The 24451-nt window shown below is 37.9% G+C and overlaps 1 protein-coding gene across 1 annotated transcript; it reads left to right on the forward strand.

Annotated features, from left to right (window-relative positions):
- The first annotated feature begins 10691 nt into the window (after positions 1–10691).
- On the forward strand, positions 10692–18526 carry LOC133763522 (olfactory receptor 8B3-like). The gene is made up of 2 exons (XM_062197245.1): positions 10692–10708; positions 17587–18526. The coding sequence occupies exons 1-2, from the start codon at positions 10692–10694 to the stop codon at positions 18524–18526; spliced, it is 957 nt and encodes a 318-aa protein (XP_062053229.1).
- The last annotated feature ends 5925 nt before the right edge of the window (positions 18527–24451 follow it).

The following is a 24451-nucleotide window of genomic DNA, read 5'->3' on the forward strand; positions in this document are numbered from 1 at the left end:
AGATCCATAAGAAAATACTCCAAAAGCTTAGATTTAGATTAAGGGTTTAATTTAGGTATTGTGGTTGGTGGTAGATTTCCAAGTCATTCTGCATAAAGAAAGACCCCTTTAGATGCTGAACTCATACCCTGGTTCTCCTTTATTTGGGTTAATAAAGTAAAGAATCTCTGAATAACAAAATGAAGACCGAGACTGATTGGACATGATCATTTTAGGAGATACTATTTCATTCTGGATGCAATTTATAGTAGTTAAATGCAATATCTATTGCAGGGTTCAGAAAAAAAAATCATGTCAATTATTATTACGTTAATCCATCTTTCCCAAATGCCCTCCATTCTTTATCATAATAAAAAATAAATAGCTAACATCATTGACAAAAGAAGGTACAGAGACAACTTCTAGTGTTCACCCTTTTTCTACTTTTCACATTTCATAACCTATAATACCTCACATTTAACAACATATCCAATAATTTCAAATATAATAGATTGATAATAATTTTAATAATAGTTATTTTAATAATAGTTATTTATTAAAATTATTTATTAAAATTATTTATTAAATAAATGGCCATGACAGCTAGGGCTGGGCCAGGTAGAAGCCAGGAGCCAAGTACTCCATCTCGTATTCCATACAAGTGACAGGTACCAAGCACTTGGGCTTTCATCCCCTACCTTTCCAATGAAATTGTCCAGAAGGCAGATGGGAATTGTAATAGCCAGGACTGTCACTCTGATATGCAATGCTGGTATCATAAATATCAGCTTAACCCATTGCACCATAATGCTGGCCCCATTCTTCATTGCTTTTGGATACCACTAAGTTATCAGTAAACAAAGAAATTACATATGTTAGAATGTGTAACTTTCAGAGTTTTAACAGACTTCATGGAATCCATGATTTCTGCATCACAAGAAGTAATAAGACACAAGTCCAGTATCAGGAAACACACTTTCACAACATTTTATGTTAGTTAATCCTCTTCATATATCAAAACCCCCTTCAAAATTCACTTACAGTTCATCTCTTTCTCATAACAGCAAGTAATTAACCCTCAAAAGTCCAATGGAGACTTCTGATTCCTAGTCCAGCTCATGGAAAATTCAAATAATTACTCTATCCTAATAACAGGTAAAAACTTAAATAAACTGAAAAATTAACAGCTTTTCTTTGATCCATCAGAGAAGTAAGATTGTAGAGCAACTTGTTGCTCCTGAGATTCGAGATACAGACATGTGAATACACAGAATGTCAACTCACTGGAGCAGAAATCCATAAGTAAAAACTTTCATAGGAACCAGTGCAAGAGTAGAAAAAAGTAAATAGTAATCGATAAATTGGTGAAAGCTCAGTGTGGACAAGTCTAATAATAAAAACTCCAGGAGAACCAGTTCTAGAAGGGTTCCTACACCTGTGAGTTTTGCTTTCAGGGTTTTCCTTAGTGAGCTTCAGAGAAAAATCTTCTCAGGCTTCCATTAATTGGAGAGAAAAAGGAAACGATTAAAAACTACACCACAGCATTCTATTCTTCTTAATAAGTCTGTTCTCAGCAGATATTATTGAACCAGAACCCAGCTTGCCACAGTTTACCAGAACCTAACTGACTTGGAGGAAAGAAAATACCCAACTCCAGTTAGCTCTAGACTTCTATAATAGAAAAGGAAAAGCTCGGTTCTCACTGCCTTGATCCATTCCATCCTTCCTTGGCAGAATCTCACCACAGATTCAGACTTCATCATAGGAACATGGAATGGTTCCCTTCCCCCTACATCACGATTACTAATAGCCTGTTCCCAAAATGTTTGCTTTTTCTATATCATTATGTCTAGCTATCAAGTAAATAAAATACCAGTCATACCAAAAATTATATTTAAAAAAGAGCCAGAATCAGTCCAGACTCAGATACGGCAGGGATGCTATTTGTTTATTTATTTTGACTTCTATTCATTTTTATTGGCAGCAATTATATACAATTATGGGGTGCAGTGCAAAATTTCAGCACATGTATATAATGTGTACTGATCAAATCATGGTGATCTATGTTTTATCTCTTCGACTTATATTGTTATTGAAGCATTGGAACTTCTCTCCATTTGCTCATAAAACACTCCGTAGTACATTTTGTGGGATAGGTAGCTTGCAAATATTTTTTCCCATTCTGTTGGATGTCTCTTTATTGGTCATTTCCTTCATGGTGCAGAAGCTTCTGAGTTTTCTATAACTTCATTTGTGTAGTTTGGTTTATTTGCCTGTACACTAGGGGTCTTATCCAAGAAGTCATCACCTACACCAATGTCTTGAAGTGTTTCTCCTACGTTTTCTTTCAGTAACTTGATAGTTTCAGGTCTTATATTCATGTCTTTGATCCATCTTGAGTTGATAGTATAGGTCTAATTCCATTCTTCCACAAATATACATGCAATTTTGCCAGAACCATTTATTGAACAGATATCTTATTCTCATTTATTTTCTGGGCACTTTTGTCAACAATCAGTTGGCTGTATTTACACAGATCTGGGCTCTGTATTCTGTTCCATCGATCTGTGTGTTGGTTTTTATGCCAGGGCCATGTTGTTTTAATTAGAATAGCTTTGTAGTATGGTTTCAACTCAAATATTATGTTTTTTTCTTTCTTTCATCTTTCTCTTTCTTTTTTCTTTTGTATTCTTTTGGGTCATTTTGGCTATTCTTAGTCTTTTGTGGTTCCATATGAATCTTAACATTGTTTTTTTCTAATTCTGGAAAAAATACCATTGCTACCTTGATAGAGACCGCATTCAATGCATAGAAAGCTTTGAGTCTCATGGATTTTTAAACAATATTAATTTTTTTCAAGCCATGCATATGGAATTGATTCATTTTTGTATATGCTTTATGACTTATTTTATCTGCATTTTATAATTTTCATTGCAGAGATCTTCCACTTATTTCATTAAGTTTATTCCCAAATATTTTATTTTTGTAGATATTGCAGCAATCATCTTTTTCTTGACTTCTCTTTCAATAACCTCATAACTGGTGGATAAAAATGTTACCATTTCTCAAACATCAATTTTTTTGATACTTAACTTTCTTTGTCAGTTTTAAAAGCTTTTAAGTATAGTATTTAGACTTTTTCCTGTATTTAATTATGTCATCAGCAAATATGCATATTTAGACTTCCTTCTTTTCAATTTGGGCATTGTTTATTTCTTTCTCTTCCCTAATTGTATAATAATACTTCTAATACTTTATTGAATAAAAATGGTGAAATGGACATCTGACTTGGTCCCTATCTTAGGGGAAATGCTCTTAGTTTTTGCCAATTCATTATGATTTTGACTATGGGCTTGTTGTATGTAGTCTTTATTATTTTGAGGTATGATCTTTCTATTCCTAATTTGCTGAGAGTTCTTTTATCGTGGTGGGATATTGAATGTTAATCAGAGTTTTTTATGCATCTACTGAGATTTTCATATGCTTTAAGTCTTCACTCTATTTGATTTGTGCTTATGGATTTGAAAATGCCAAATAATTTTTGCATTCCTTGGATAAATCCCACTTGATCTTGGTGGGATTTGGTTTGATAATATTTTATTAAAATTTTTTACTAGAATGTTCATCAAGAATATTGGTCTATAGTTGCCTTTTTTGTATAGTGTCTTTATTTGGTTTTGGAATCAGAGTATTTCTAGCTCATAAAAAGAATCTGGCAGAGTTTTATCCTTTTCTTGTTTTTGGAAATGTTTGAAGTGTTCATATTAGTTCTTCCATAAGAATTTTATAGAAGTCAGTTTTAAAGTCACTGGATTTTTCTTTGATGTGAATTATTTTAATTTTTAAAAATGCATATAAAGGAATTTTAAAAACCATATATACAGTTTTAAAAACATGTTCTTTCCCTAATTGCCATTCCTCCCTCACTTCCACCTTTCCTCCTCCTTCCTTTCTCATTTTCCTTTATATTTTATAATTACATACTTTAATTTACTTTATAATCACAAGCTTAATAAATGATTACTGCTTTAATGTGATTACCTTTTTTTGTTCTGTTAAGATTTTTCATATCTTCTTGATTTAATCTTGGCAAATCGCATATGTTCAGGAATTTATCCATTTCTCAAGGATGTTCGAACTCATCAGCACATAATTCTTCATAGTAGTATCTTATGATTCTTTGAAATGTCTTTTCCATCTCTAATTTTGTTTCTTTGATTTTTCTTCTCCTCTTCTTTGTTAGTTTGTTTAAAGGTTTGTCTATTTAATCCTTCCAAAAATGAATCTCGTATTTTGTTGATCACATAGTCGATTTAGTTGAGATTTCATTTAGTTCTGCTGTGTATATTTTACTGCATCCAGATAATCTGGGATTTGATTTGACCATGTTTTCCTAAGTCTGTGAGTACGCAGTTACATTTATTTAAAATATTACTTTTAAATGAATAACATTTTATGAAAGTCCCTCTTATTACTGTTTTTCCTATATTCTACAATGTTGACATGCTGTGTTTGTGTTTTCATTCAAGAATTTTTTAATTTCTTTTTAAATTTCTTCAATAGTTCACTGGACATCCTAGAGCATGCTGTTCAGTTTCCATGAATTTGTGAAGTTTCTAGTGGTATTTTTATTAACTTTTAGTTTCATTCCACTGTGGTCTTAGAAGACATATGGTACTATTTTGATTTTTAAAATGTAGCCAGATTTGATTTGTGGACTAGCATACTGTCTGTTTTAGAAACTTTTCCCTGTGCTGACGAGAAGATAGGTATTCGTAACTGTTGAATCAAATGCCTCGTAAACACCTTGTTTATTTTATGGCATGGTTCCCCATGATGTGTCTGTGCTGATTCACTGTGTGGATGATGTGTCTACTGATGACATTTGTGGTTTGAAGCCCTCCACTATCACTGTATTAGAGTTTATCTCTGCTTTTACTTCTTTTTTAACTGCATACAAAGACTTTACTAAGAAGGCTTTGAAGTCAAAAACTAAAACTCTGAATACACTTTTAACCCTTAAATCTGCTCAGCAAATATATAATCAGTAATTCAGCTGTGTAAGATTAAACATCCACTGTTTATTTAAAATAAAATGTATTTTAGTTCTTAAAATTTATTCCATAAAGTACATATTTCCCTATAAATTTCCTACATATACATAAGAGGTAAAAACTAAAAAAAAAAAATTAAAAAATGACAACAGAAACTACTGCAGGAAAGGGAGGGTAGGCGGCAAGATGGCGGAATAGGCAGGGAGCACACTTAGTCCGGGGGGAGAGAAAGTATAATATAAGTGGAGATACTGCAGGGTCAAGGAAGAGTAGGGGATGAAACAGCAGAGGAAACTCTTCCGGAACTAGTGATTCACAGTGGACCTGCGTGGAGAGCGTGGGAGCCCAAGTTCGGGACACCAGCGGCAGACTCAACGCACCAGCCCTGGAACGCGAGGTGAGCCGAACCTCCATAGCCCGAGATACCAGCAGGCAAGCGGAAAGAGGAGGCTAGAGGGAACAAGGCTTGAAACTCCATGGGGAAAAGTTCACCAGGCTAACTAGAAGAGAGAGAAAAAAAAATAAAAAAAGTGACTGATACGGACACAGTTTCTCTCTCTCTGCTCACCTCTCAAAGGCAAGCAAGACAGAGCAGGCGCCATTTTGGACATACGTCATAAGCAGGGCGACCTCAGGTCTGCACCAGCCCTGAGCCTAGCAGAAAAACCTGACTCTGGGGGGAGGGGTGAAATAACAGGAGATTAGCATCTAACTTGGCAACCCAGTGGGAGACTGCAGGAGAATTGGAGCCCACACTGAGGGCAGCAGAGATTCCCTGTGTGGTCCTTGGGAAAGAGCTTCCGATCTCTGGCTCCTGTGGGTATATCATTTGCCTGCTAACTACCTCCAATTACGTTCAGCTGTGCGGAATTACTTCCCTTTTAAATCAAAAAAAGAAAGAGAGATTTACCACACCTAACCTGGGAGTGTCATCCTTGACACACCCTCAACCCTGAGGAACCAAACACAGCTCTCAGTCCACACTCATCTCAAGCCTCTAAGGCTCCACTGAAAGCAGACAGTCCACTTAATATAGAGCCATAGTGTAACAAGAAAAAACACCACAGTGAAGAAACCAAATATCTCCAACATGCCAAACAACAAACGCAAAAACCAAGCTAACAAGAACAAGGAAGAAACTATGACGCCCCCAAATGAAAAAGACACCCCAATTCAAGATTATGAAGATGATGAGATCGAAGCAATGCAAGAAGCAGATCTCAAAAAATTGATAAGAACATTAAGAAGTTCTCAAAAACAAACTCTTGAACTACAGAAATCCTTCATGGACAAGATAGAAAATCTCTCTCATGAAAGTGAAATATTAAGGAGGAATCAAAATGAAATGAAACAACTAGTGGAACAAGAAACTCTGATAGTGACTAGAAATCATAATGAAATGAAGAGTTCAATAGATCAAATGACAAACACATTAGAGAGCCTTAAAAACAGAATGGGCGAAGCAGAAGAGAGAATATCAGACTTAGAAGACAGAGAACAGGAAAGGAAACAGGCAAACCAAAGAAAAGAAGAAGAAATTAGAAATCTAAAAAATATTGTCGGGAATCTACAGGATACTATTAAAAAACCCAACATTCGGGTTCTAGGAGTTCCTGAAGGCATGGAGAGGGAGAAAGGATTAGAAGGCATTTTCAGTGAGATACTAGCAGAAAATTTCCCAGGTTTGGAGAAGGACAGAGGCATCTTAGTACAGGAAGCTTATAGAACCCCTAATAAACATGACCAAAAGAGATCCTCACCACGACATGTTGTAATCAAACTCACCACAGTGAAACATAAAGAAAAGATCCTAAAAGGTGCAAGAGAGAAACGTCAGATCACTCTTAGAGGATCTCCAATTAGACTCACAGCAGACTTCTCATCAGAAACCCTACAAGCTAGAAGGGAATGGCGAGACATAGCCCAGGTACTAAGAGAGAAAAACTGCCACCCCAGAATGTGGCATATTCAGACAATGAAGCATAATTCAGCCTTTTGTTTAAAAAAAATAAAAGGTTTATTTATTTATTTGAAAGGCAGAGTCACAGAAAAGCAGAGGCAGAGAGAGAGAAGTCTTCCATCTGCTGGTTCACTCCCCAGATGGCCACAATGGCCAAAGCTGTGCCGATCCAAAGCCAAGTACCAGCAGATTCTACCAGGTCTCCCACACAGGTTCAGGGGCCCAAGGACTTGGGCCACCTTCCACTGTTTTCCCAAGCCATAGCAGAGAGCTGCATGAGAAGTGGAGCTGCGGAGACATGAACTGGTGCCAATATGAGATGCCTGCACTGCAGACAGTGGCTTTATCTGCTACGCCAAAGCACCAGCCCCAAATTCAGCCTTTATTTTTTTTAAAGATTTATTTATTTTAAAGTCAGAGTTACACAGAGAGAGGAGAGGCAGAGAGAGAGAGAGAGGTCTTCCATCCAATGGTTCATTCCCCAGTTGGCCTTAATGGCTTGAGCTGTGCTGATCCAAAGGCAGGTGCCAGGAGCTTCTTCAGGGTCTCCCATGCGGGTGCAGGGGCCAAAGGACTTGGGCCATCTTGAACTGCTTTCCCAGGCCATAGCAGAGAGCTGGATCGGAAGTGGAGCAGCTGGGACTAGAACTGACGCCCATATGGGATGCCAGCTCTTCAGGCTATGGCGTTAACCCACTGCACCACAGCGCTGGCCTTTAAAAAGAAGGAAATGTTACTATTTGGGATAAGATAAATCTGGAAGATATTATGCTAAATGAAGTAGGCTGCCACAAATAGACAAATACTGCATTATTTCTCATATATGATACAGTTAAAATAGTTAAACACAGGGAAGAGGTCAATAGAATGGTGGTTAGCAGAGGAAGAAAATAAGAAGATAGGGGAGTTTTTGGATGGGTATAAACTTACAATAAGTTCCAGATATCTGCTCTACAACATATTGCCTTTTGTTAAGAATATGATATTATGCAATGAAAAATTAATAGGGTAGATCTTATTCATAGTAAGTGCTATTAACAAAAAGAAAACCCAAAGAGTCTAAGAAAACTTTTGGATATGATGTATATGTTTATTACCTTGATCGTGGTGAGAGTAACACAAGTTTGTATGTTCTGGGACTAGGTGATCTGAAATCAGGAGCCTAAAACTCAATCCAGGGGCTCCCACAGGGACGGCAGGACCCAAGTTCTTTTCTTTTCTTTTCTTTTCTTTCTTTTTTTTTAAAGATTTATTTATTTATTTCAAAGTCAGAGCTACACACAGAGAGGCATAGGAAGAGAGAGAGAAAGAGAGAGAGAGAGAGAGAGAGAGAGAGAGCGCGACATCTTCCATCTGATGGTTGATTCCCCAATTGACTGCGATGGCCAGAACTGTGCCAATCCGAAGCCAGGAGCCAGGAGCTTCTTCTGGATTTCTCATGTGGGTACAGGGTCCAAGGACTTAGGCCATCTTCTAGTGCTCTCCCAGGCCATCGCAAAGAGTTTGATCAGAAGTGGAGCAGCCAGGACTTGAACCGGTGCCTATATGGGATACCTGCACAGCAGGAGGTGGCTTTACCTGTTATGCCACAGGGCAGGCCCCAGAGGCTCAAGTTCTTGAGCCAGCCATTACCTGCTACCTCCTATGATATGCATTAGCAGGAATTGGACTCAGAATTGGACATGAGATTTGAACTCAGGCAGACTTATATGGAATGTGAGCATCCTAAGTGGTATCTTAACTGCTGCTCCAAATACACTCTTGTGGGTAATTTTTGAACCACAACTTCAATAAAACTTGAAAAAATGAGATAAGTATAATAAAGACCTCTTCATATTACCTTATAAGTAGATGTAATATTCAACATAATAATCTTTTTTTAAAAGATTTATTTTATTTATTTGAAAGACAGAGCTACAGAGAGAGGTAGAGACAGAGAGAAGTCTTCCGTCTGCTGGTTCACTCCCCAGATAGCTGCAATGGCTGGAGTTGTGCCAATCCAAAGCCAGGAGCCAGGAGCTTCTTCAGGGTCTCCCATGCAGGTGCAGAGGCCCAAGGACTTGGGCCATCTTCCACTGCTATCCCAGGCCATAGCAGAGAGATGGATCGGAAGAGGAGCAGCCGGGACTAGAACCGGTGCCCAAATGGGATGCCAGCGCTTCAGGCCAGGGCATTAACCCACTGCACCACAGCACTTGCCCCAACATAGTATAAACATAATATAAAAATTAAGTTGTAGAAAGATATATATATCCATTTATATTTATCTCTATATCTATATCTTTCTATCTATCTATATACCTAGATATATAGATATAGATTAGATATAGGTATAGATATAGATATATCTTATCTGTTGTATGATTCACAAGGGCCCACATTGGTATGTATGGCTGGAGTTTAGCCAGGGCTTGCTGGGACTAAAGCCAGAATCTGGGAACTCAATCCACAACTCCAATCTAGGTAGCAAGAACCTCATTACGTGAGTTGTCACTGCTGTCTTCCAGGGCTTACATAAGCTGGAATCAGCAGTTGGAGTTGTAAATTGAACTCAATCTCTCTGATGTGGGATGGAGCATCCTAACAAAGTCAATCACAAAGCCAAATGTCCATCTCCATTCCTATTTCTTTAACACTTAGAAATATTATTGTAATTCCTACTACTCTAATAGTGGAAGAAGTTTTAGTAACTGGTTTCACAAATGGGGTGATGTCTGGAATTTTGAAGCTACAATTTATAAAAATGTGGGAGACAGAAAATTTCAATCCAGTAAAATCAGCTGAGGATCCATCCTTATAACATCTAGCAATGGGATGCCATGATAAGGGGCAACCCAGGATCAGACTGGGCCTGATCTGCACGTGGCCATGTTTAGGAAACTACAGTTCCCACACTCTTGGTCTCACAGCTTTTCACTTTGTTCATAAGAACTTGAGATCACCTTTGAGTACATGACTAGCGCGGGGCGAAGAAGGATGTTGTTTAACCTCCTAATTGGGGAGGCCTAGGGAGTCAGGACCCAGAAGGATACACACTCCCTGGAATCACAGAAAAGGAAATCTCTAGTGTAGAGGTACAATTTGAGAAGAATGTGGAGTCTCTAAGAGGAAATGTGAACACTTTATCAAACGTAAATAAAGACATGTCACAGTTTCCTGTGAGAGGCTCTGTCCCTGGGTACTTACCAATCAACAAAGATCTCCACACATGAAATAAAACCATTTGTGCTGTATCCCTAGGTTGTTCATCTGATACTAAAGATGATGTTTTCCTCTGTTGCAACTAGAGAAGACTCCTTGGCAGAAGGCCAATGAAATGGAAGCTTGTACCTTCTGTCTGGAGGTGACCCAGCACTGTGTGGAGGTGGAAGTCTGTGCTGTGATGCCCTCCACAATTGAGGCAGCTAAGGAGTCGTGAGAGAACTCTTCACACCCATTTTCTGGGAACTACTTTTACCCAAAACACGTGCAGAAGATAGAAATTAAGGACCTGAGTTGGTCTCTAAAGCAGAAAAATCTGTAAGTATCACAATCTAATAGTTCTTTGGAGAATTCTGTCACCCTCTAATCTCTTAGCAAATGGAGTCAAGGAGTCTCTGAGCACCATCTGTCTTGTTACTGGAGACAGCTCTGGGTCTGGAGGTCTTCTGAGTGCAGGATAAGGAAGAGGAGGGGAAGACAGACTACTTGTAGAGAGAATGCGAGTCATCCTACAGTGAAATAGGTCCTTGGTCTCCTGAAGCTTTGGTGAAAGTACTAAACACCGGGGCCTTCTTACTCTTTGATCTTGGGCAAAATCTAATTCTCATGCTAAAATGTTACCCAGATATTTCTGAAATGGGGACAACATTCACTTCTGTGAAGTTCAGACAGGTGAGGGAAGAGCATAGGCAATGATGCTAAGAGCAGAGATAGGAATCACACATGAGTAATATCCAAGAAGGAAGTTTTCGAATTATCTTTAACTCTGTGACTACCACCATATGTGTATTGAGTGCCTGCTATGTTGCAAGTCATACAATGGATACACCCTAAAAAGGCAGAACATATCCTGGTCTTCATGAATAAAATTATAGTCAATCAGCTGAGAAGACATTAACTAATTAATTACATAAATATCACTCCATCCTTGACTCTTATTTCTTTTTTTTTTTTAACTTTTATTTAATGAATATAAATTTCCAGTGTACAGCTTATGGATTACAATGGCTTCCCCCTCCCCATAACTTCCCTCCCACCCACAACCCTCCCCCCTCCCGCTCCCTCTCCCCTTCCATTTGCATCAAGATTCATTTTCAATTCTCTTTATATACAGAAGATCAATTTAGTATAAAGATTTCAACAGTTTGCACCCACATAGAAACACAAAGTGAAACATACTGTTTGAGTACTAGTTATAGCATTAAATCACAATGGACAGCACATTAAGGACAGAGATCCCACATGAGGAGCAAGTGCACAGTGGCTCCTGTTGTTGACCCAACAAATTGACACTCTAGTTTATGGCGCCAGTAACCATCCTAGGCTGTCGTCATGAGTTGCCAAGGCTATGGAAGCCTTCCAAGTTTGCCGACTCTGATCATATTTAGACAAGGTCATAAAAGACAGAGTGAGGATAGTAACCAATGATCCTAAGAGTGGCATTTACCAGGTTTGAACAATTATACAGCATTAAGTGGGGAAGAGGACCATCAGTACACACATGTTGGGAGTAGAGCCATTGGTGGTAGAGTAGAGGTTATGATTACAAAGGAATGAGGCCCAAGTGCACTAGACAGGGCCTAGAACAAAGGACAGAGTCATTATTAGAGGAGCTAAGAAAGGTGCTGTCTAAGCTACAAGTAATTTTTCTGATTGAGAGGCAAATAGAACCTGATAGAAGGGGCTTGATAATAATCTGGTGGGCTTTAGGCCTTGTAAATTCAGAGGCCCAGACCTATCTATCTCTTCACATGGGGTATATCCTAAGGGAGGTGTGAACCTCCTAGGGGAAGGCACTCTGTTGACTTTCATTACTTGGCTGGCCTGGGAGGAGAGCTGGCCAGGTAAAGGCAGGGGGCATCTCTAACAAGAAATTTACAGTTCTGCCTGCAATGTTGCTGACCCTACTTGACCATCCCCTCAGCTGCAGTGGTCACTTTGGAAGTTGGGCTGAGTGAAGGGCTTTTCAGCTTAGAGCCAATAAGATCTGTGGCTCTGACCTGGGCATCCTTCGACTCCAGGGCAGGTCCATTTCCAGTGATCCAACTCTTGGCAGAGCTGCCAGGGCTCTTCACAAGCTGTCTTCTGCTGAAGCCCAGGCTTACCACATTGAAAGCCACTGCAGTGGACTGGCCTGTTGGGTCTCCTTGAGGGCAGATCACTGTACAGATCAGCCATTAATAGGCCTGCCACCCATTGCTTCTGATGCCGAGCTTTCTTTTCCTCCTGGTTTGTGTTAAAGCAGACCAGAGGATGCAAGTCAAGGAAGTGCCCAAGTCCCATCTCTAATCTTCGGTGGCCTGAACTACAAGTCTATAGTCACAGGCATGTTCTGTAGTAGTTTTTCTAAGGTAGACAATGCCCATGAGGAAAATTATATTCTCACTTTAAAACTTTCTTTCCCTTTGGTCTGAAAGGGAGGTTTTTCCTACTTACTGTATACTTCGCTGATGGCGAAATGAATCTAGCTATGAGATTATTATTTGAGTTCTTATTTTGGCTATGCTATTGCAGAAAAATGTTAGTCATCTCTTTTATAAGGTCTAAAGATTAAATTGTGCATCATACAGATTCCTTCATAATAGAATTAGTTTCCTACCTTGAAGAGAATAGAGAAATGAAAGAACAAGTTGGGCTTAGAATAGAGAAATGAGGGAGCAAGTCCTAGATCGCTTGCTGACAATAGCAATATCACATGAATACTTAGCAAACCGTTTCAACCATTAGATAACAACTTAAGAAAACATTTACCAGAAGGTCCAATGCCTTCTATAAATTTTAAGAATCATGTATTTGAAAACACCTCTTAAATATCTAACATGGTGTAGTTTGTTTAGCCAGTAAACTTAAGCACAACCATCTAAAATGTTTTTAGTTTCTTTCTACCAACAAGTCTAAAACATATGATACACAGATTCAGGTCCCACAAATTAAAATGTATCTTTGATTGATTTTAGCAGCTTAAATTTATGGACAATCTTATCTATAAGCCATTTAAAATAAAACTCTTAATAAAATGTCCCCATGTGGACATACAATATGTACACACATATAATATAGCATAATAGACCAATATATCAATTTTAATAATAGCTTTTAAAATCTTTAACTCTTTTTGTAGAATGCCAATTGATTTGAATTGCTTTTTCTTTTTAGTAACCTCAGTTAACCATACTTTCTCTCAGTTGGTACTGTTAATACATTATTGGCTTCATCTGTTTACAGAGCCATCCCAAAGTACTGAATACAATAAAAGTGGCTGGAAAAAGTCCATAGGAACCTATAGGAGGACAGCTAAACAGAGAACCAACAACGCTTTAGTTTTATGAGCAGCAGATCATATATAACTGTGGATGACAAAAGACTTTAAGTCGCCATGTTTAAAATTATAAACTCATCAACCAACAAGAGGCACTTGCTTACTTCACAGTATTTTTGAAAGCACCTGTAGGATTTTACAAGTATTTAACCCTTTAAGCCTCTGGGGCTTTCTCATTAAGATAACTATCATGTCTAGTAACACAAGATCATTAGACTTTTTAATTCTCAAACATTTGTATTAATAGCATTTTCCATTATAGAAACTTAAAGTCTGGTACCACATCACATCTTGACAGTACTTCTAATATACTCCAAATAGACTGATTAGTTGGTGTCTCTATAAGATGAGAGACATAGGTCCTTCGATTTTTTCAGTTGGGCCCAAACTGGAAAAACCAAAGTCCAGGATTTACTGGAAATTTTAGAGACCAGATTGTTTGAAACTTTGATTTTTTTGAATGCCTGTCAAGAATGCCAAGAAGGCTCAAAATCCAAAATATCTGGTTGAAATAAGATTTCTTAAAATCATGACATAACATAGACCAAATTTGATCATTGTTACCAGGTGATTATTCAAATTTTTGAAAAAAGCACATATTTAAATAACCCATAGCTCTTAATAAAAATTCAGCTGTTTTTGAACAATTAGAATTTAACAGACATCAAGAGAACATAATAGATTACTTTAACACATTGCTTTAACAGAGCATCAGAGTTTAATTCTATGTCAAAGAGAAATTGAGCTTCCTGTGATCTTTTGCTGTGAGGTTTCCTTCCTTTACCTTCTTTCATATTGGTGACCATGTTTCTGTGTTTCTGTGTGTAAGACATCTTTAAGCCTCTTTTGCAGGGCAGGATGAGTGGCAACAAATTCTTTCAGTTTCTGTTTGCTATGAAAAGTCTTAATTTCACCTTCATTCACAAATGAGAGCTTTGCAGGATATAGTATTCTGGGCTGGCAGTTTTTCTCTCTTAGTACCTGGGCTATGTCGCGCCATTCCCTTCTAGCTTGTAGGGTTTCTGATGAGAAGTCTGCTGTGAGTCTAATTGGAGATCCTCTAAGAGTGATCTGACGTTTCTCTCTTGCACCTTTTAGGATCTTTTCTTTATGTTTCACTGTGGTGAGTTTGATTACAACATGTCGTGGTGAGGATCTCTTTTGGTCATGTTTATTAGGGGTTCTATAAGCTTCCTGTACTAAGATGCCTCTGTCCTTCTCCAAACCTGGGAAATTTTCTGCTAGTATCTCACTGAAAATGCCTTCTAATCCTTTCTCCCTCTCCATGCCTTCAGGAACTCCTAGAACCCGAATGTTGGGTTTTTTAATAGTATCCTGTAGATTCCCGACAATATTTTTTAGATTTCTAATTTCTTCTTCTTTTCTTTGGTTTGCCTCTTTCCTTTCCTGTTCTCTGTCTTCTAAGTCTGATATTCTCTCTTCTGCTTCGCCCATTCTGTTTTTAAGGCTCTCTAATGTGTTTGTCATTTGATCTATTGAACTCTTCATTTCATTATGATTTCTCGTCACTATCAGAGTTTCTTGTTCCACTAGTTGTTTCATTTCATTTTGATTCCTCCTTAATATTTCACTTTCACGAGAGAGATTTTCTATCTTGTCCATGAAGGATTTCTGTAGTTCAAGAATTTGTTTTTGAGAACTTCTTAATGTTCTTATCAATTTTTTGAGATCCGCTTCTTGCATTTCTTCGATCTCATCATCTTCATAGTCTTGAATTGGGGTGTCTTTTTCATTTGGGGGCGTCATAGTGTCTTCCTTGTTCTTGTTAGCTTGGTTTTTGCGTTTGTTGTTTGGCATGTTGGAGATATTTGGTTTCTTCACTGTGGTGTTTTTTCTTGTTACACTATGGCTCTATATTAAGTGGACTGTCTGCTTTCAGTGGAGCCTTAGAGGCTTGAGATGAGTGTGGACTGAGAGCTGTGTTTGGTTCCTCAGGGTTGAGGGTGTGTCAAGGATGACACTCCCAGGTTAGGTGTGGTAAATCTCTCTTTCTTTTTTTGATTTAAAAGGGAAGTAATTCCGCACAGCTGAACGTACTTGGAGGTAGTTAGCAGGCAAATGATATACCCACAGGAGCCAGAGATTGGAAGCTCTTTCCCAAGGACCACACAGGGAATCTCTGCTGTCTTCAGTGTGGGCTCCAATTCTCCTGCAGTCTCCCACTGGGTTGCCAAGTTAGATGCTAATCTCCTGTTATTTCATCCCTCCTCACAGAGTCAGGTTTTTCTGCTAGGCTCAGGGCTGGTGCAGACCTGAGGTCGCCCTGCTTATGACGTATGTTCAAAATGGCGCCTGCTCTGTCTTGCTCGCCTGTGGGAGGTGAGCGGAGAGAGAGAAACTTGTGTCCGTATCAGTCACTTTTTTTATTTTTTTTTCTCTCTCTTCTAGTTAGCCTGGTGAACTTTTCCCCACGGAGTTTCAAGCCTCGTTCCCTCTAGTCTCCTCTTTCCGCTTGCCTGCTGGTATCTCGGGCTATGGAGGTTCGGCTCACCTCGCGTTCCAGCGCTGGTGCGTTGAGTCTGCCGCTGGTGTCCCGAACTTGGGCTCCCACGCTCTCCACGCAGGTCCACTGTGAATCACTAGTTCCGGAAGAGTTTCCTCTGCTGTTTCTTCCCCTACTCTTCCTTGACCCTGCAGTATCTCCACTTATATTAAACTTTCTCTCCCCCCGGACTAAGTGTGCTTCCTGCCTATTCCGCCATCTTGCCGCCTCCAAATGCCTTGACTCTTATTTCATCAATTAATGTTATCCTATCTCTAACTTCACTCAGAAATCTCAGCCAATCACAGACACCTTACCCAATCCTAACTTCTACCCAATTTATAACTCTATATTCCATGAATTTCTCTTTACCCCTCTTGTTAAACTTGACACTCCCGATACTTACTTTCTTTCCTTAATTTTTCCTCATCCTTCAATGTACCCCTGATTGTAATCCCACTTCTAATATTTACTACGTTCCAATTTCTAATTCTTACATACCCTTGTCAGTCTTCCTTTTATTGCACCCTACTTATTCTTAGTTCTCCCAACACTTCCCACTCCATCTGTGAATATTATACCTTACCTTGTGCCTTACATACTTCTTGAACTTCACTATGTACCTCTTTCCATTAGCCTGATTTTAATATGGTACCCTCTATATTTTTGAGCATAATTCTACCAATAACCACATTCACCAGAATTACTCCATCCTTGGATCTGCCTTCCTTCCTCGCTTCACCTGTGTCTCTCTCACAATACAGACCTTTAGTCATCCTGGGAATCTGATCCACAGTATCTGATGTCTACCCATGCCTCTGAGTGAAATCTAGGATTTGGATGAGGGTCAGGGACGTGTGACACAACATGGGGTTTTTAAAAAGTTGAACATTCAGTATTTTAGCAACATGAAATAGCTGTGCATATCCAAATATTTGTAAACCTATTTGAAGTTCTGGGACAGGTCATTTGGCCAAGCAGTTAAGATGCTATTTGGTATGCCTGCATCCCACATCAGAGTGCTTTGGTTCAAGTTCTGGCTCTGCCTTGACTTCCAACTCCCTGCTAATGCATATCCTGAGAGGCAGCAGATGATGGTTCAAGTGCCTGGGTCCCTGTCACCATGTGAAAGATCTGTATTGAATTCCTGGATCCTGGCTTCAGTTTAAATCAGTTTCAGCCATTGTGAGCATTTGGAGAGTGAACTAGCAGATATACTCTCAATCTATGTGTCTCTCTTTGTTTTACCATTAAATAAAAACTAAGCAAAGACATTAAAAATGTTTTGTCAAATTATCATGTACTTCATGTTTCCTTCACTCTTGTATCTCAAAACCACAGATGAGCAACTCTATATAGGCTCCCCTTGCTCCAGTGTTTAGGCTGCCCAGAAAACCTCCTTGTCCCTGGAGAGTTTATCAGTCAGAAGATGAGGATGCACATCCTGGGGTCTGAAAGGGCTCTCCTCAACTGTCCAAAGAATGCCATTTCATGGGAGAGAAATGACACGGACAAGATCAGTTTTCCCCTAAATGGCTCTTCTTTCATCTCCATAGATCATTTCCTGAAGAAGAATGGAAGATGCAAATTACACCTTGGTGACAGAGTTTATCCTGGAGGGTTTAACTGACAAGCCAGAACTCCAACTACCCCTCTTCTTCCTATTCCTAGGGATTTATCTGGTGACTGTGGTGGCCAATGTGGGCTTGGTTACATTAATTTCACTAAACTCACACCTTCACACTCCTATGTATTATTTTCTCTTTAATCTATCTTTCATAGATATCTGTTACTCTTCAGTATTTACTCCTAAAATGCTGATGAACTTTGTACTGGAGAAAAATACTATCTCTTACACAGGCTGCCCAACTCAGCTTTATTTCTTCTGCTTTTTTGTCATTGCTGAATGTTATGTACTGACAGCAATGGCTTACGATCGCTATGTTGCCATTTGCAAACCACTGCTCTATAATGTAATATTATCCCCTCGGATCTGTTCTCTATTTGTGTTTGGAGCATATGTGATGGGATGCTGGGGTTCCCTGGCCCACACACTCTGCATGGCAAGACTGACCTTCTGTGATGCCAACATTGTCAATCATTATCTGTGTGACATCCTCCCTGTGCTGCAGCTCTCCTGCACCAGCACGTACAACAATGAGATTGTAGTCTTTGTCCTAGTTGGCATGAACATTTTGATATCCACCAGCACCACTTTTGTCTCCTATGGTTTTATCATCTCCAGCATTCTCCGAATCAGCTCTTCGGAGGGCAGAGCCAAAGCCTTCAGCACCTGCAGTTCCCATTTAATGACTGTTTCACTTTTCTTTGGAGCAGCTGCATTCATGTATCTACAACCTTCTGATGTAGAATCTATGGACCAGGGGAAGGTGGCCTCAGTCTTTTACACAAATGTCGGGCCCATGCTGAACCCTTTGATCTACAGCTTGAGGAATAAGGATGTCAAACTTGCCCTGAGGAAAACTTTCAGACAAAAAATATTTTCCTAATTGACAACAGTTGTATGAGGGACTTTTAGGACTAGATTATTCTGCTGATGTTATTGGGATTTCTTCATGGTTAAATCTGTATCTTAATCAAATGAAATGCATTTTCTCCCTTAATTCAGAGTTTTTTCTTTCATTATTTCCTGGTTTTGTTAATAGTCGCAAAATTTGTACTGACATCTAATAGAATTTAGAAATTGTCAGACAGAAAAATACAACTGGCAGTCAATGTATACATACATTGAAGTAACTACTGTGGTGAGTATTGCTTTGAACAATTTGGTTTCTATTTACTTCTGTAGCATCAATCTACTTTTTATTTATATTGCTAAGCATTTACATTTTCTCTGACATAACACTTGGCATATCCGTTTTAAATCTGAATTATCAGTCTGAGAGTACAGACTCACTTCCCACCTTTGTATTCCTGATATTGGACGGCTTTTGCTTTGCAGTCACTCAATATTTGATGCTGTGGATATCATAATGTAAAACAAGTGTCTTACCTCTTATTTGCTGATACAAACATTTTTTGGCAAAATGTATTATAGAAAAACACCAAATTATTTAATATAAAATTTTAAGAAGTAATAAAAGAATTTTACAATTCTTGCATTATCTATCTTTGCCTCTAATCTTAGTATTTTAAATTTACATTTTCAGAAAGTTTGCAGAAATCATGAGTTTATATTTTGTGTTTATGTATTTAGAACACAAATTAATAGGATGACATTCTGATGTTCCTGCAGTTGCAAATTTCAAGGCATAAATAAAATATAAACTTTTTATTAATCCCTGAAAGGCAAATAATTAACTTCATTATTGTACTTTGGCAAATGTAGTAGGTGAGTGACACTTAGAGTTTGGTTTGAAATAAAAAGTAGATTCTTCAAATATTAAACATGAGATAATATTACATTTCTAATAATCAAGAGAGGTTGTGCAGATAAGGGACTTCACTGAGGACAAATAAAAAGGCAGAAAGAATTAAAAGAGTCATGGACTAGTAATAGATCTTTTTTATTAACACTGGCAACAATTTTCAGGACATATGTCTCTCAGCTAAACTGATTTGCTCTAAAATATTTCACTGATAGAGAAATTTATTTTGACAATCTATTCCAGAAGCCCCAACACTTTCAGGTTCATCATCCAAAATATTGACATTTTATTAATTATTACTAAATATAAGTGTTATTCAAAAGCACATTAACTCATATAACATGTAGAGATTCCTAGTTACATTAGGTTTGTAGAATATAATGAAATGTAAAAAAAATAGCAGTCAGTATGATGTACACTTGGAGGTGAGGCCATCAATGGCCTCTGTCAAACTCACATTTCTTCCTAGTATATTACCTTCTCCTTATTCCCTAAAACTTCCCCTCATTGTTCCCAGATATCTATTACCTTTGTGTCTTTGCTTCAAGTCTTCTGCTTCTTTGCAATTCTATTGTCTTCTTCATGGTGGATAGTAATCCTGTGGTACACAACTGCTTTGTAAGGAAATTTCTCCGGTTAGGCTGTGAAGGATTTCCTGCTATGAACAAATAATTTATTATGAGGAAAGAAAATGATCTAATATAAGTGGGAAGAATTATATACATCATATAGAAGCACTAGGACTTCAACAATTTCTGTTAGAGGAATGTTGATCTATAAAAGACTGTGGTCAGGGCCGCTGCTGTGGCTCAGCAGGTTAAAGCCTCAGCCTGCAGTGCAGCATCCCATATGGGAGCAGATTCAAGTCTCGGCTGCTCCACTTCTGACAAGCTTCCTGCTAATGTGCCTGGGAAAGCAGCAGAGATAGCTCAAGGGCTTGGGCCTCTATATCCATGTGGGAGACCCAGAAGAAATTCCTGGTTCCTGGCTTCTGGCTTCCAATCTACTCAGCTCCAGCCATTGCAACCTTCTGGGGAGTGAACCAGTGGATGGAAGACCTCTCTCTTTCCCTGTCTCTACCTCTCTCTGCAAAACTCTTTCAAATAAATAAAATAAATGTTAAAAAAAGAAATTAATACTTCTAAAAAAAGACTATGGTCATGCACGAAGGTCATGCATGCTGATCTTGAGATCTCTTTCCATGTGAAGAAGCACTAATGCAATCAGCTGGCCATTCTGCAGCGCCTGACTGGTGATAACTTCTTTTTCTCCCTTTTCTTTTAGAAAGCCAGGAAGCATGTGCCTTTCCACTAAGTTGGTGACCAGTCAGTAACTGTTTAATTATGAATAGAAGGTTGAAATGTTTTAAGATATGGTAACCTCTTCACTATCAAGTTCATGTATTTGTGTCAAATACGTCTAATTTCTCTCAAGTTCACAACTCAGAAGTGAAAATTGGTGTTATATGTTACATTCTTGAATTTCTACCAGAAATAAAATAACTAAAAGCATAAAAGAAGATAATAAAACATTAAAATACAAACATGTTGTAAAAGGTTACATAAATTTGAAAGTAACTACATGGAATCTACATAAAGAAATATATAATCAATGAAATTAAAAAGTGGCTAGGTGAGTAAAGCGGTACATTAAACACAGCTAAAGAGGGAATTGATAAATAGAAAACTGATCTAGCTAAATAACATAATATGTAGCACAGGATTAAAAATACCCAATGTGAAATAAACCTAAATGATCCAGAAGACAGATGTTTGGTATAAGTCCAGAAAGAGATCCAGAAAAAAAATTGAGGAGTGGTACTCTCAGAATACTAGTTATTGAGAATTACTTAGAATTTTAAAAACATGAATTCTTATACATATAATAAATAAACCTAAATGAACACCTAAAAAAACAGTAAAATTTTAATATTAGCTATATACATAAAAAGATAGGTAATTAATAGAAAATTCTTCAACAGCAAAAAGAGAATAAAGTAATGGCATACTCCATTTCCAGTGATGTGGGAGAAAATAATAAATATTAATCTATAATTCTATATTCAACTAAGCTTTCATTTATGAATGATGGTGAAATAAGAACAATCTCGGGCAATGCCTGGGGATTCCTACCACTACCATATTCTCACTGGAAAGAAAATCAACAGAATAAAAGCTATGAGGTCAGAAACAGAGGGACAATAGACAAATAGCCACAGTATGGGAAGAAATTAGTGAGTGAACAATTTGATAGGTTTAAATCAGCAATAAGTTTATGCAATTAAAATGATGATAATAATTGTATTGTGGGCATTTAGAAACACTAAAACTAACTTAACAAATTACAATAACATGAAAATGGGGGAGAGGGATATTAATGTTGAAATAGTTATAATTCTTTAGCTACTTGAGAGGAGTGTACACATATTTATTATTTTTTACCTTATTACATTAAATGTGCTAAAATCGTTACATGTTTACAGCAATGAAAAGAAAGGGGAAAAGGAGCAGAAAAAAGTATAATCATAGTAATCATTCAATATATAAGCAAAAATAGGAAATGCAAATGAACTAAGCACAATATTTAAATGAGACTTTCAGACTGGGAGGGGTCCAGAAGCCACACAATTCCCAATCCTTCCCCAGTACGGCTATGTTCTGTTCATAAAAGATTAGTGTTGAAGAAGAAATAAAAATCAATTAAAAATAAAGGACTGAGGGGCTGGCGCCATGGAGTACTAGGTTAATCCTCCGTCTGCAGTGCTGGCATCCCAAATGGGTGCCGGTCTAATCTCGGCTGCTTCTCTTCCAGTCCAGCTCTCTGCTGTGACCTGGGAAGGTGGTGGAGGATGGCCTAAGTGCTTGGGCTCCTGCACCCGCATGGCAGACCAGGAAGAAACACCTGGCTCCTGGCTTCGGATCAGCTCAGCTCTGGCTGTTGCAGCCATTTGGGGAGCGAACCAGTGGACAGAAGACCTTTCTCTCTGTCTCTCCCTCTCACGGTCTGTAATTCTACCTCTCAAATAAATAAATAAATAAATAAATAAAATCTTTAAAAATAAGAATTCTATCTATGAACTACATTGAATCTGTTCTCTTTTTATCAATATCACATTAACATGGGAATTGATGAATATTGTATTGTAGTAATTATCATGTGTTTGCTGTGACCCTGAGAATCTAATGTATCAACAAATTTCTTACAAAATACAAAACCTATTAAATTAACTCCATAATTAAATTAACACAAATGAAATAGACTTTAAATATTAATATTGGAAGTAAATCATTACATACTAATATAAATAACAAGATGAAATAGTTTTGATATACACTTACCAACATTCTCAAAATATGCACAATCTGTCAGAATTTTAAGAATTTACCAATTCTAAAAGCGTAGTATGAGATTTTTTTCTTTTTTATTTTAATAGAAAACTTTTATTTAATAAATATAAATTTAGAAAGTACAACTTTTCGATTATAGCGATTTTTCCTCCCATAACCCCATTCCCACCCGCAAACCATCCCATCTCCTACGCCCACTCCCACCCCATTCTTCATTAAGATTCAGTGTGAGATTTTTATAAACCTCTCATGAATTTATAGATAAAGGGGTTTTAAAAGGAAATATCCTTTGTACAATCAAATTAATGAACAAGCTCTGCAGATGTTACATATAGGATCTTCCATTCAACAATGAAATATATTTTGTCACTTTTAAATACATGCAGAATTTGCTTATGAACTAATGCTTATTCAGTCTCAACAAATACAAAGAAGTGACATGAAGACAATAGTCTCCATTGTCATACATTAAAATAAGAAATAATAAAAGCATTTACCTTCCTTACATTTTGAATTCTGTGAAACACTTCCAAATATTTCATAGTGCAAGAAGCAGTTCAAAATGAGAATTAGAAAATGTTCAGAACTGAATGACAATCTAAACATATATAGTAAAACTTGAAAGACATTGAGTAGTGGTTAGAGAGGCAACAGCCATTTTGAAACTGGTGTGTCAGGGTTAGAATGTAAGCATTAAGGTAAATTGAAAGAACAATACTATTTTAATACTAATATAATATTCATACTATAATATAAAATGCTGTAATAGTTTAATAATATTAGAAGAGAAAAAACGTGAAAAATACAATAACAGGAATAAAACATCAAAAGTTGCTACTCAAATGACCAATAAAGTAGAAAATAATTCTGTTAAAATTAATCAAGAAGTAATGGAGATTCATATAAGTATCAAGAATGGAGAAAGGGGACATAACTTAAAAGATGAAGCAAAGCAAAAAACATTCTTACAATACCATGAATGATTTCCCATAAGGAATCTGAGGGGTCAGCTAGTTAAGCTTCTGCTTGCAAATGCTGGCATCCCATATAGGAGTGCCAGTTCAAGTACTGGCTGCTCCACTTTTTTTTTTTTTTTTTTGACAGGCAGAGTTAGACAGTGAGAGAGAGAGACAGAGAGAAAGCTCTTCTTTCCCTTGGTTCACCCCCGAAATGGCTACTACAGCCGGTGCACTGCGCCAATCCGAAGCCAGGAACCAGGTGCTTCCTCCTGGTCTCCCGTGGGGTGCAGGGCCCAAGCACTTGGGCCATCCTCCACTGCCTTCCCGGGCCACAGCAGAGAGCTAGACTGGAAGAGGAGCAACTGGGACAGAACCGGCGCCCCAACCGGGACTAGAACCTGGAGTTCCGGCGCCGTAGGCGGCGGATTAGCCTAGTGAGCCCTGGCGCCGGCTGGCTGCTCCACTTCTGATCAGCTCCTTGATAATGCACCTGAGAAGGAAGAGGATGGCCCAAGTATTTGTGTCTCTCCCACTGAGAGACTCTCGCTCTCTCACTCTCACTCTCTGTCTCCCTCTACCTCGCCCTCGTCTGTCACACTGCCTTTCAAAAATGAAATTTGAAACCTTAGATGCAATAGACAACTATTTGTAACAATATACAACTGTTTGTATAGTATAAAAATCTCATTTAAAAGCTGATCTGAATAAATATATGATCAGTAAATAAATTACATTGCTAG

The sequence above is a fragment of the Lepus europaeus genome, chromosome 7 (assembly GCF_033115175.1).
Source record: "Lepus europaeus isolate LE1 chromosome 7, mLepTim1.pri, whole genome shotgun sequence".
Classification (NCBI taxonomy): domain Eukaryota; kingdom Metazoa; phylum Chordata; class Mammalia; order Lagomorpha; family Leporidae; genus Lepus; species Lepus europaeus.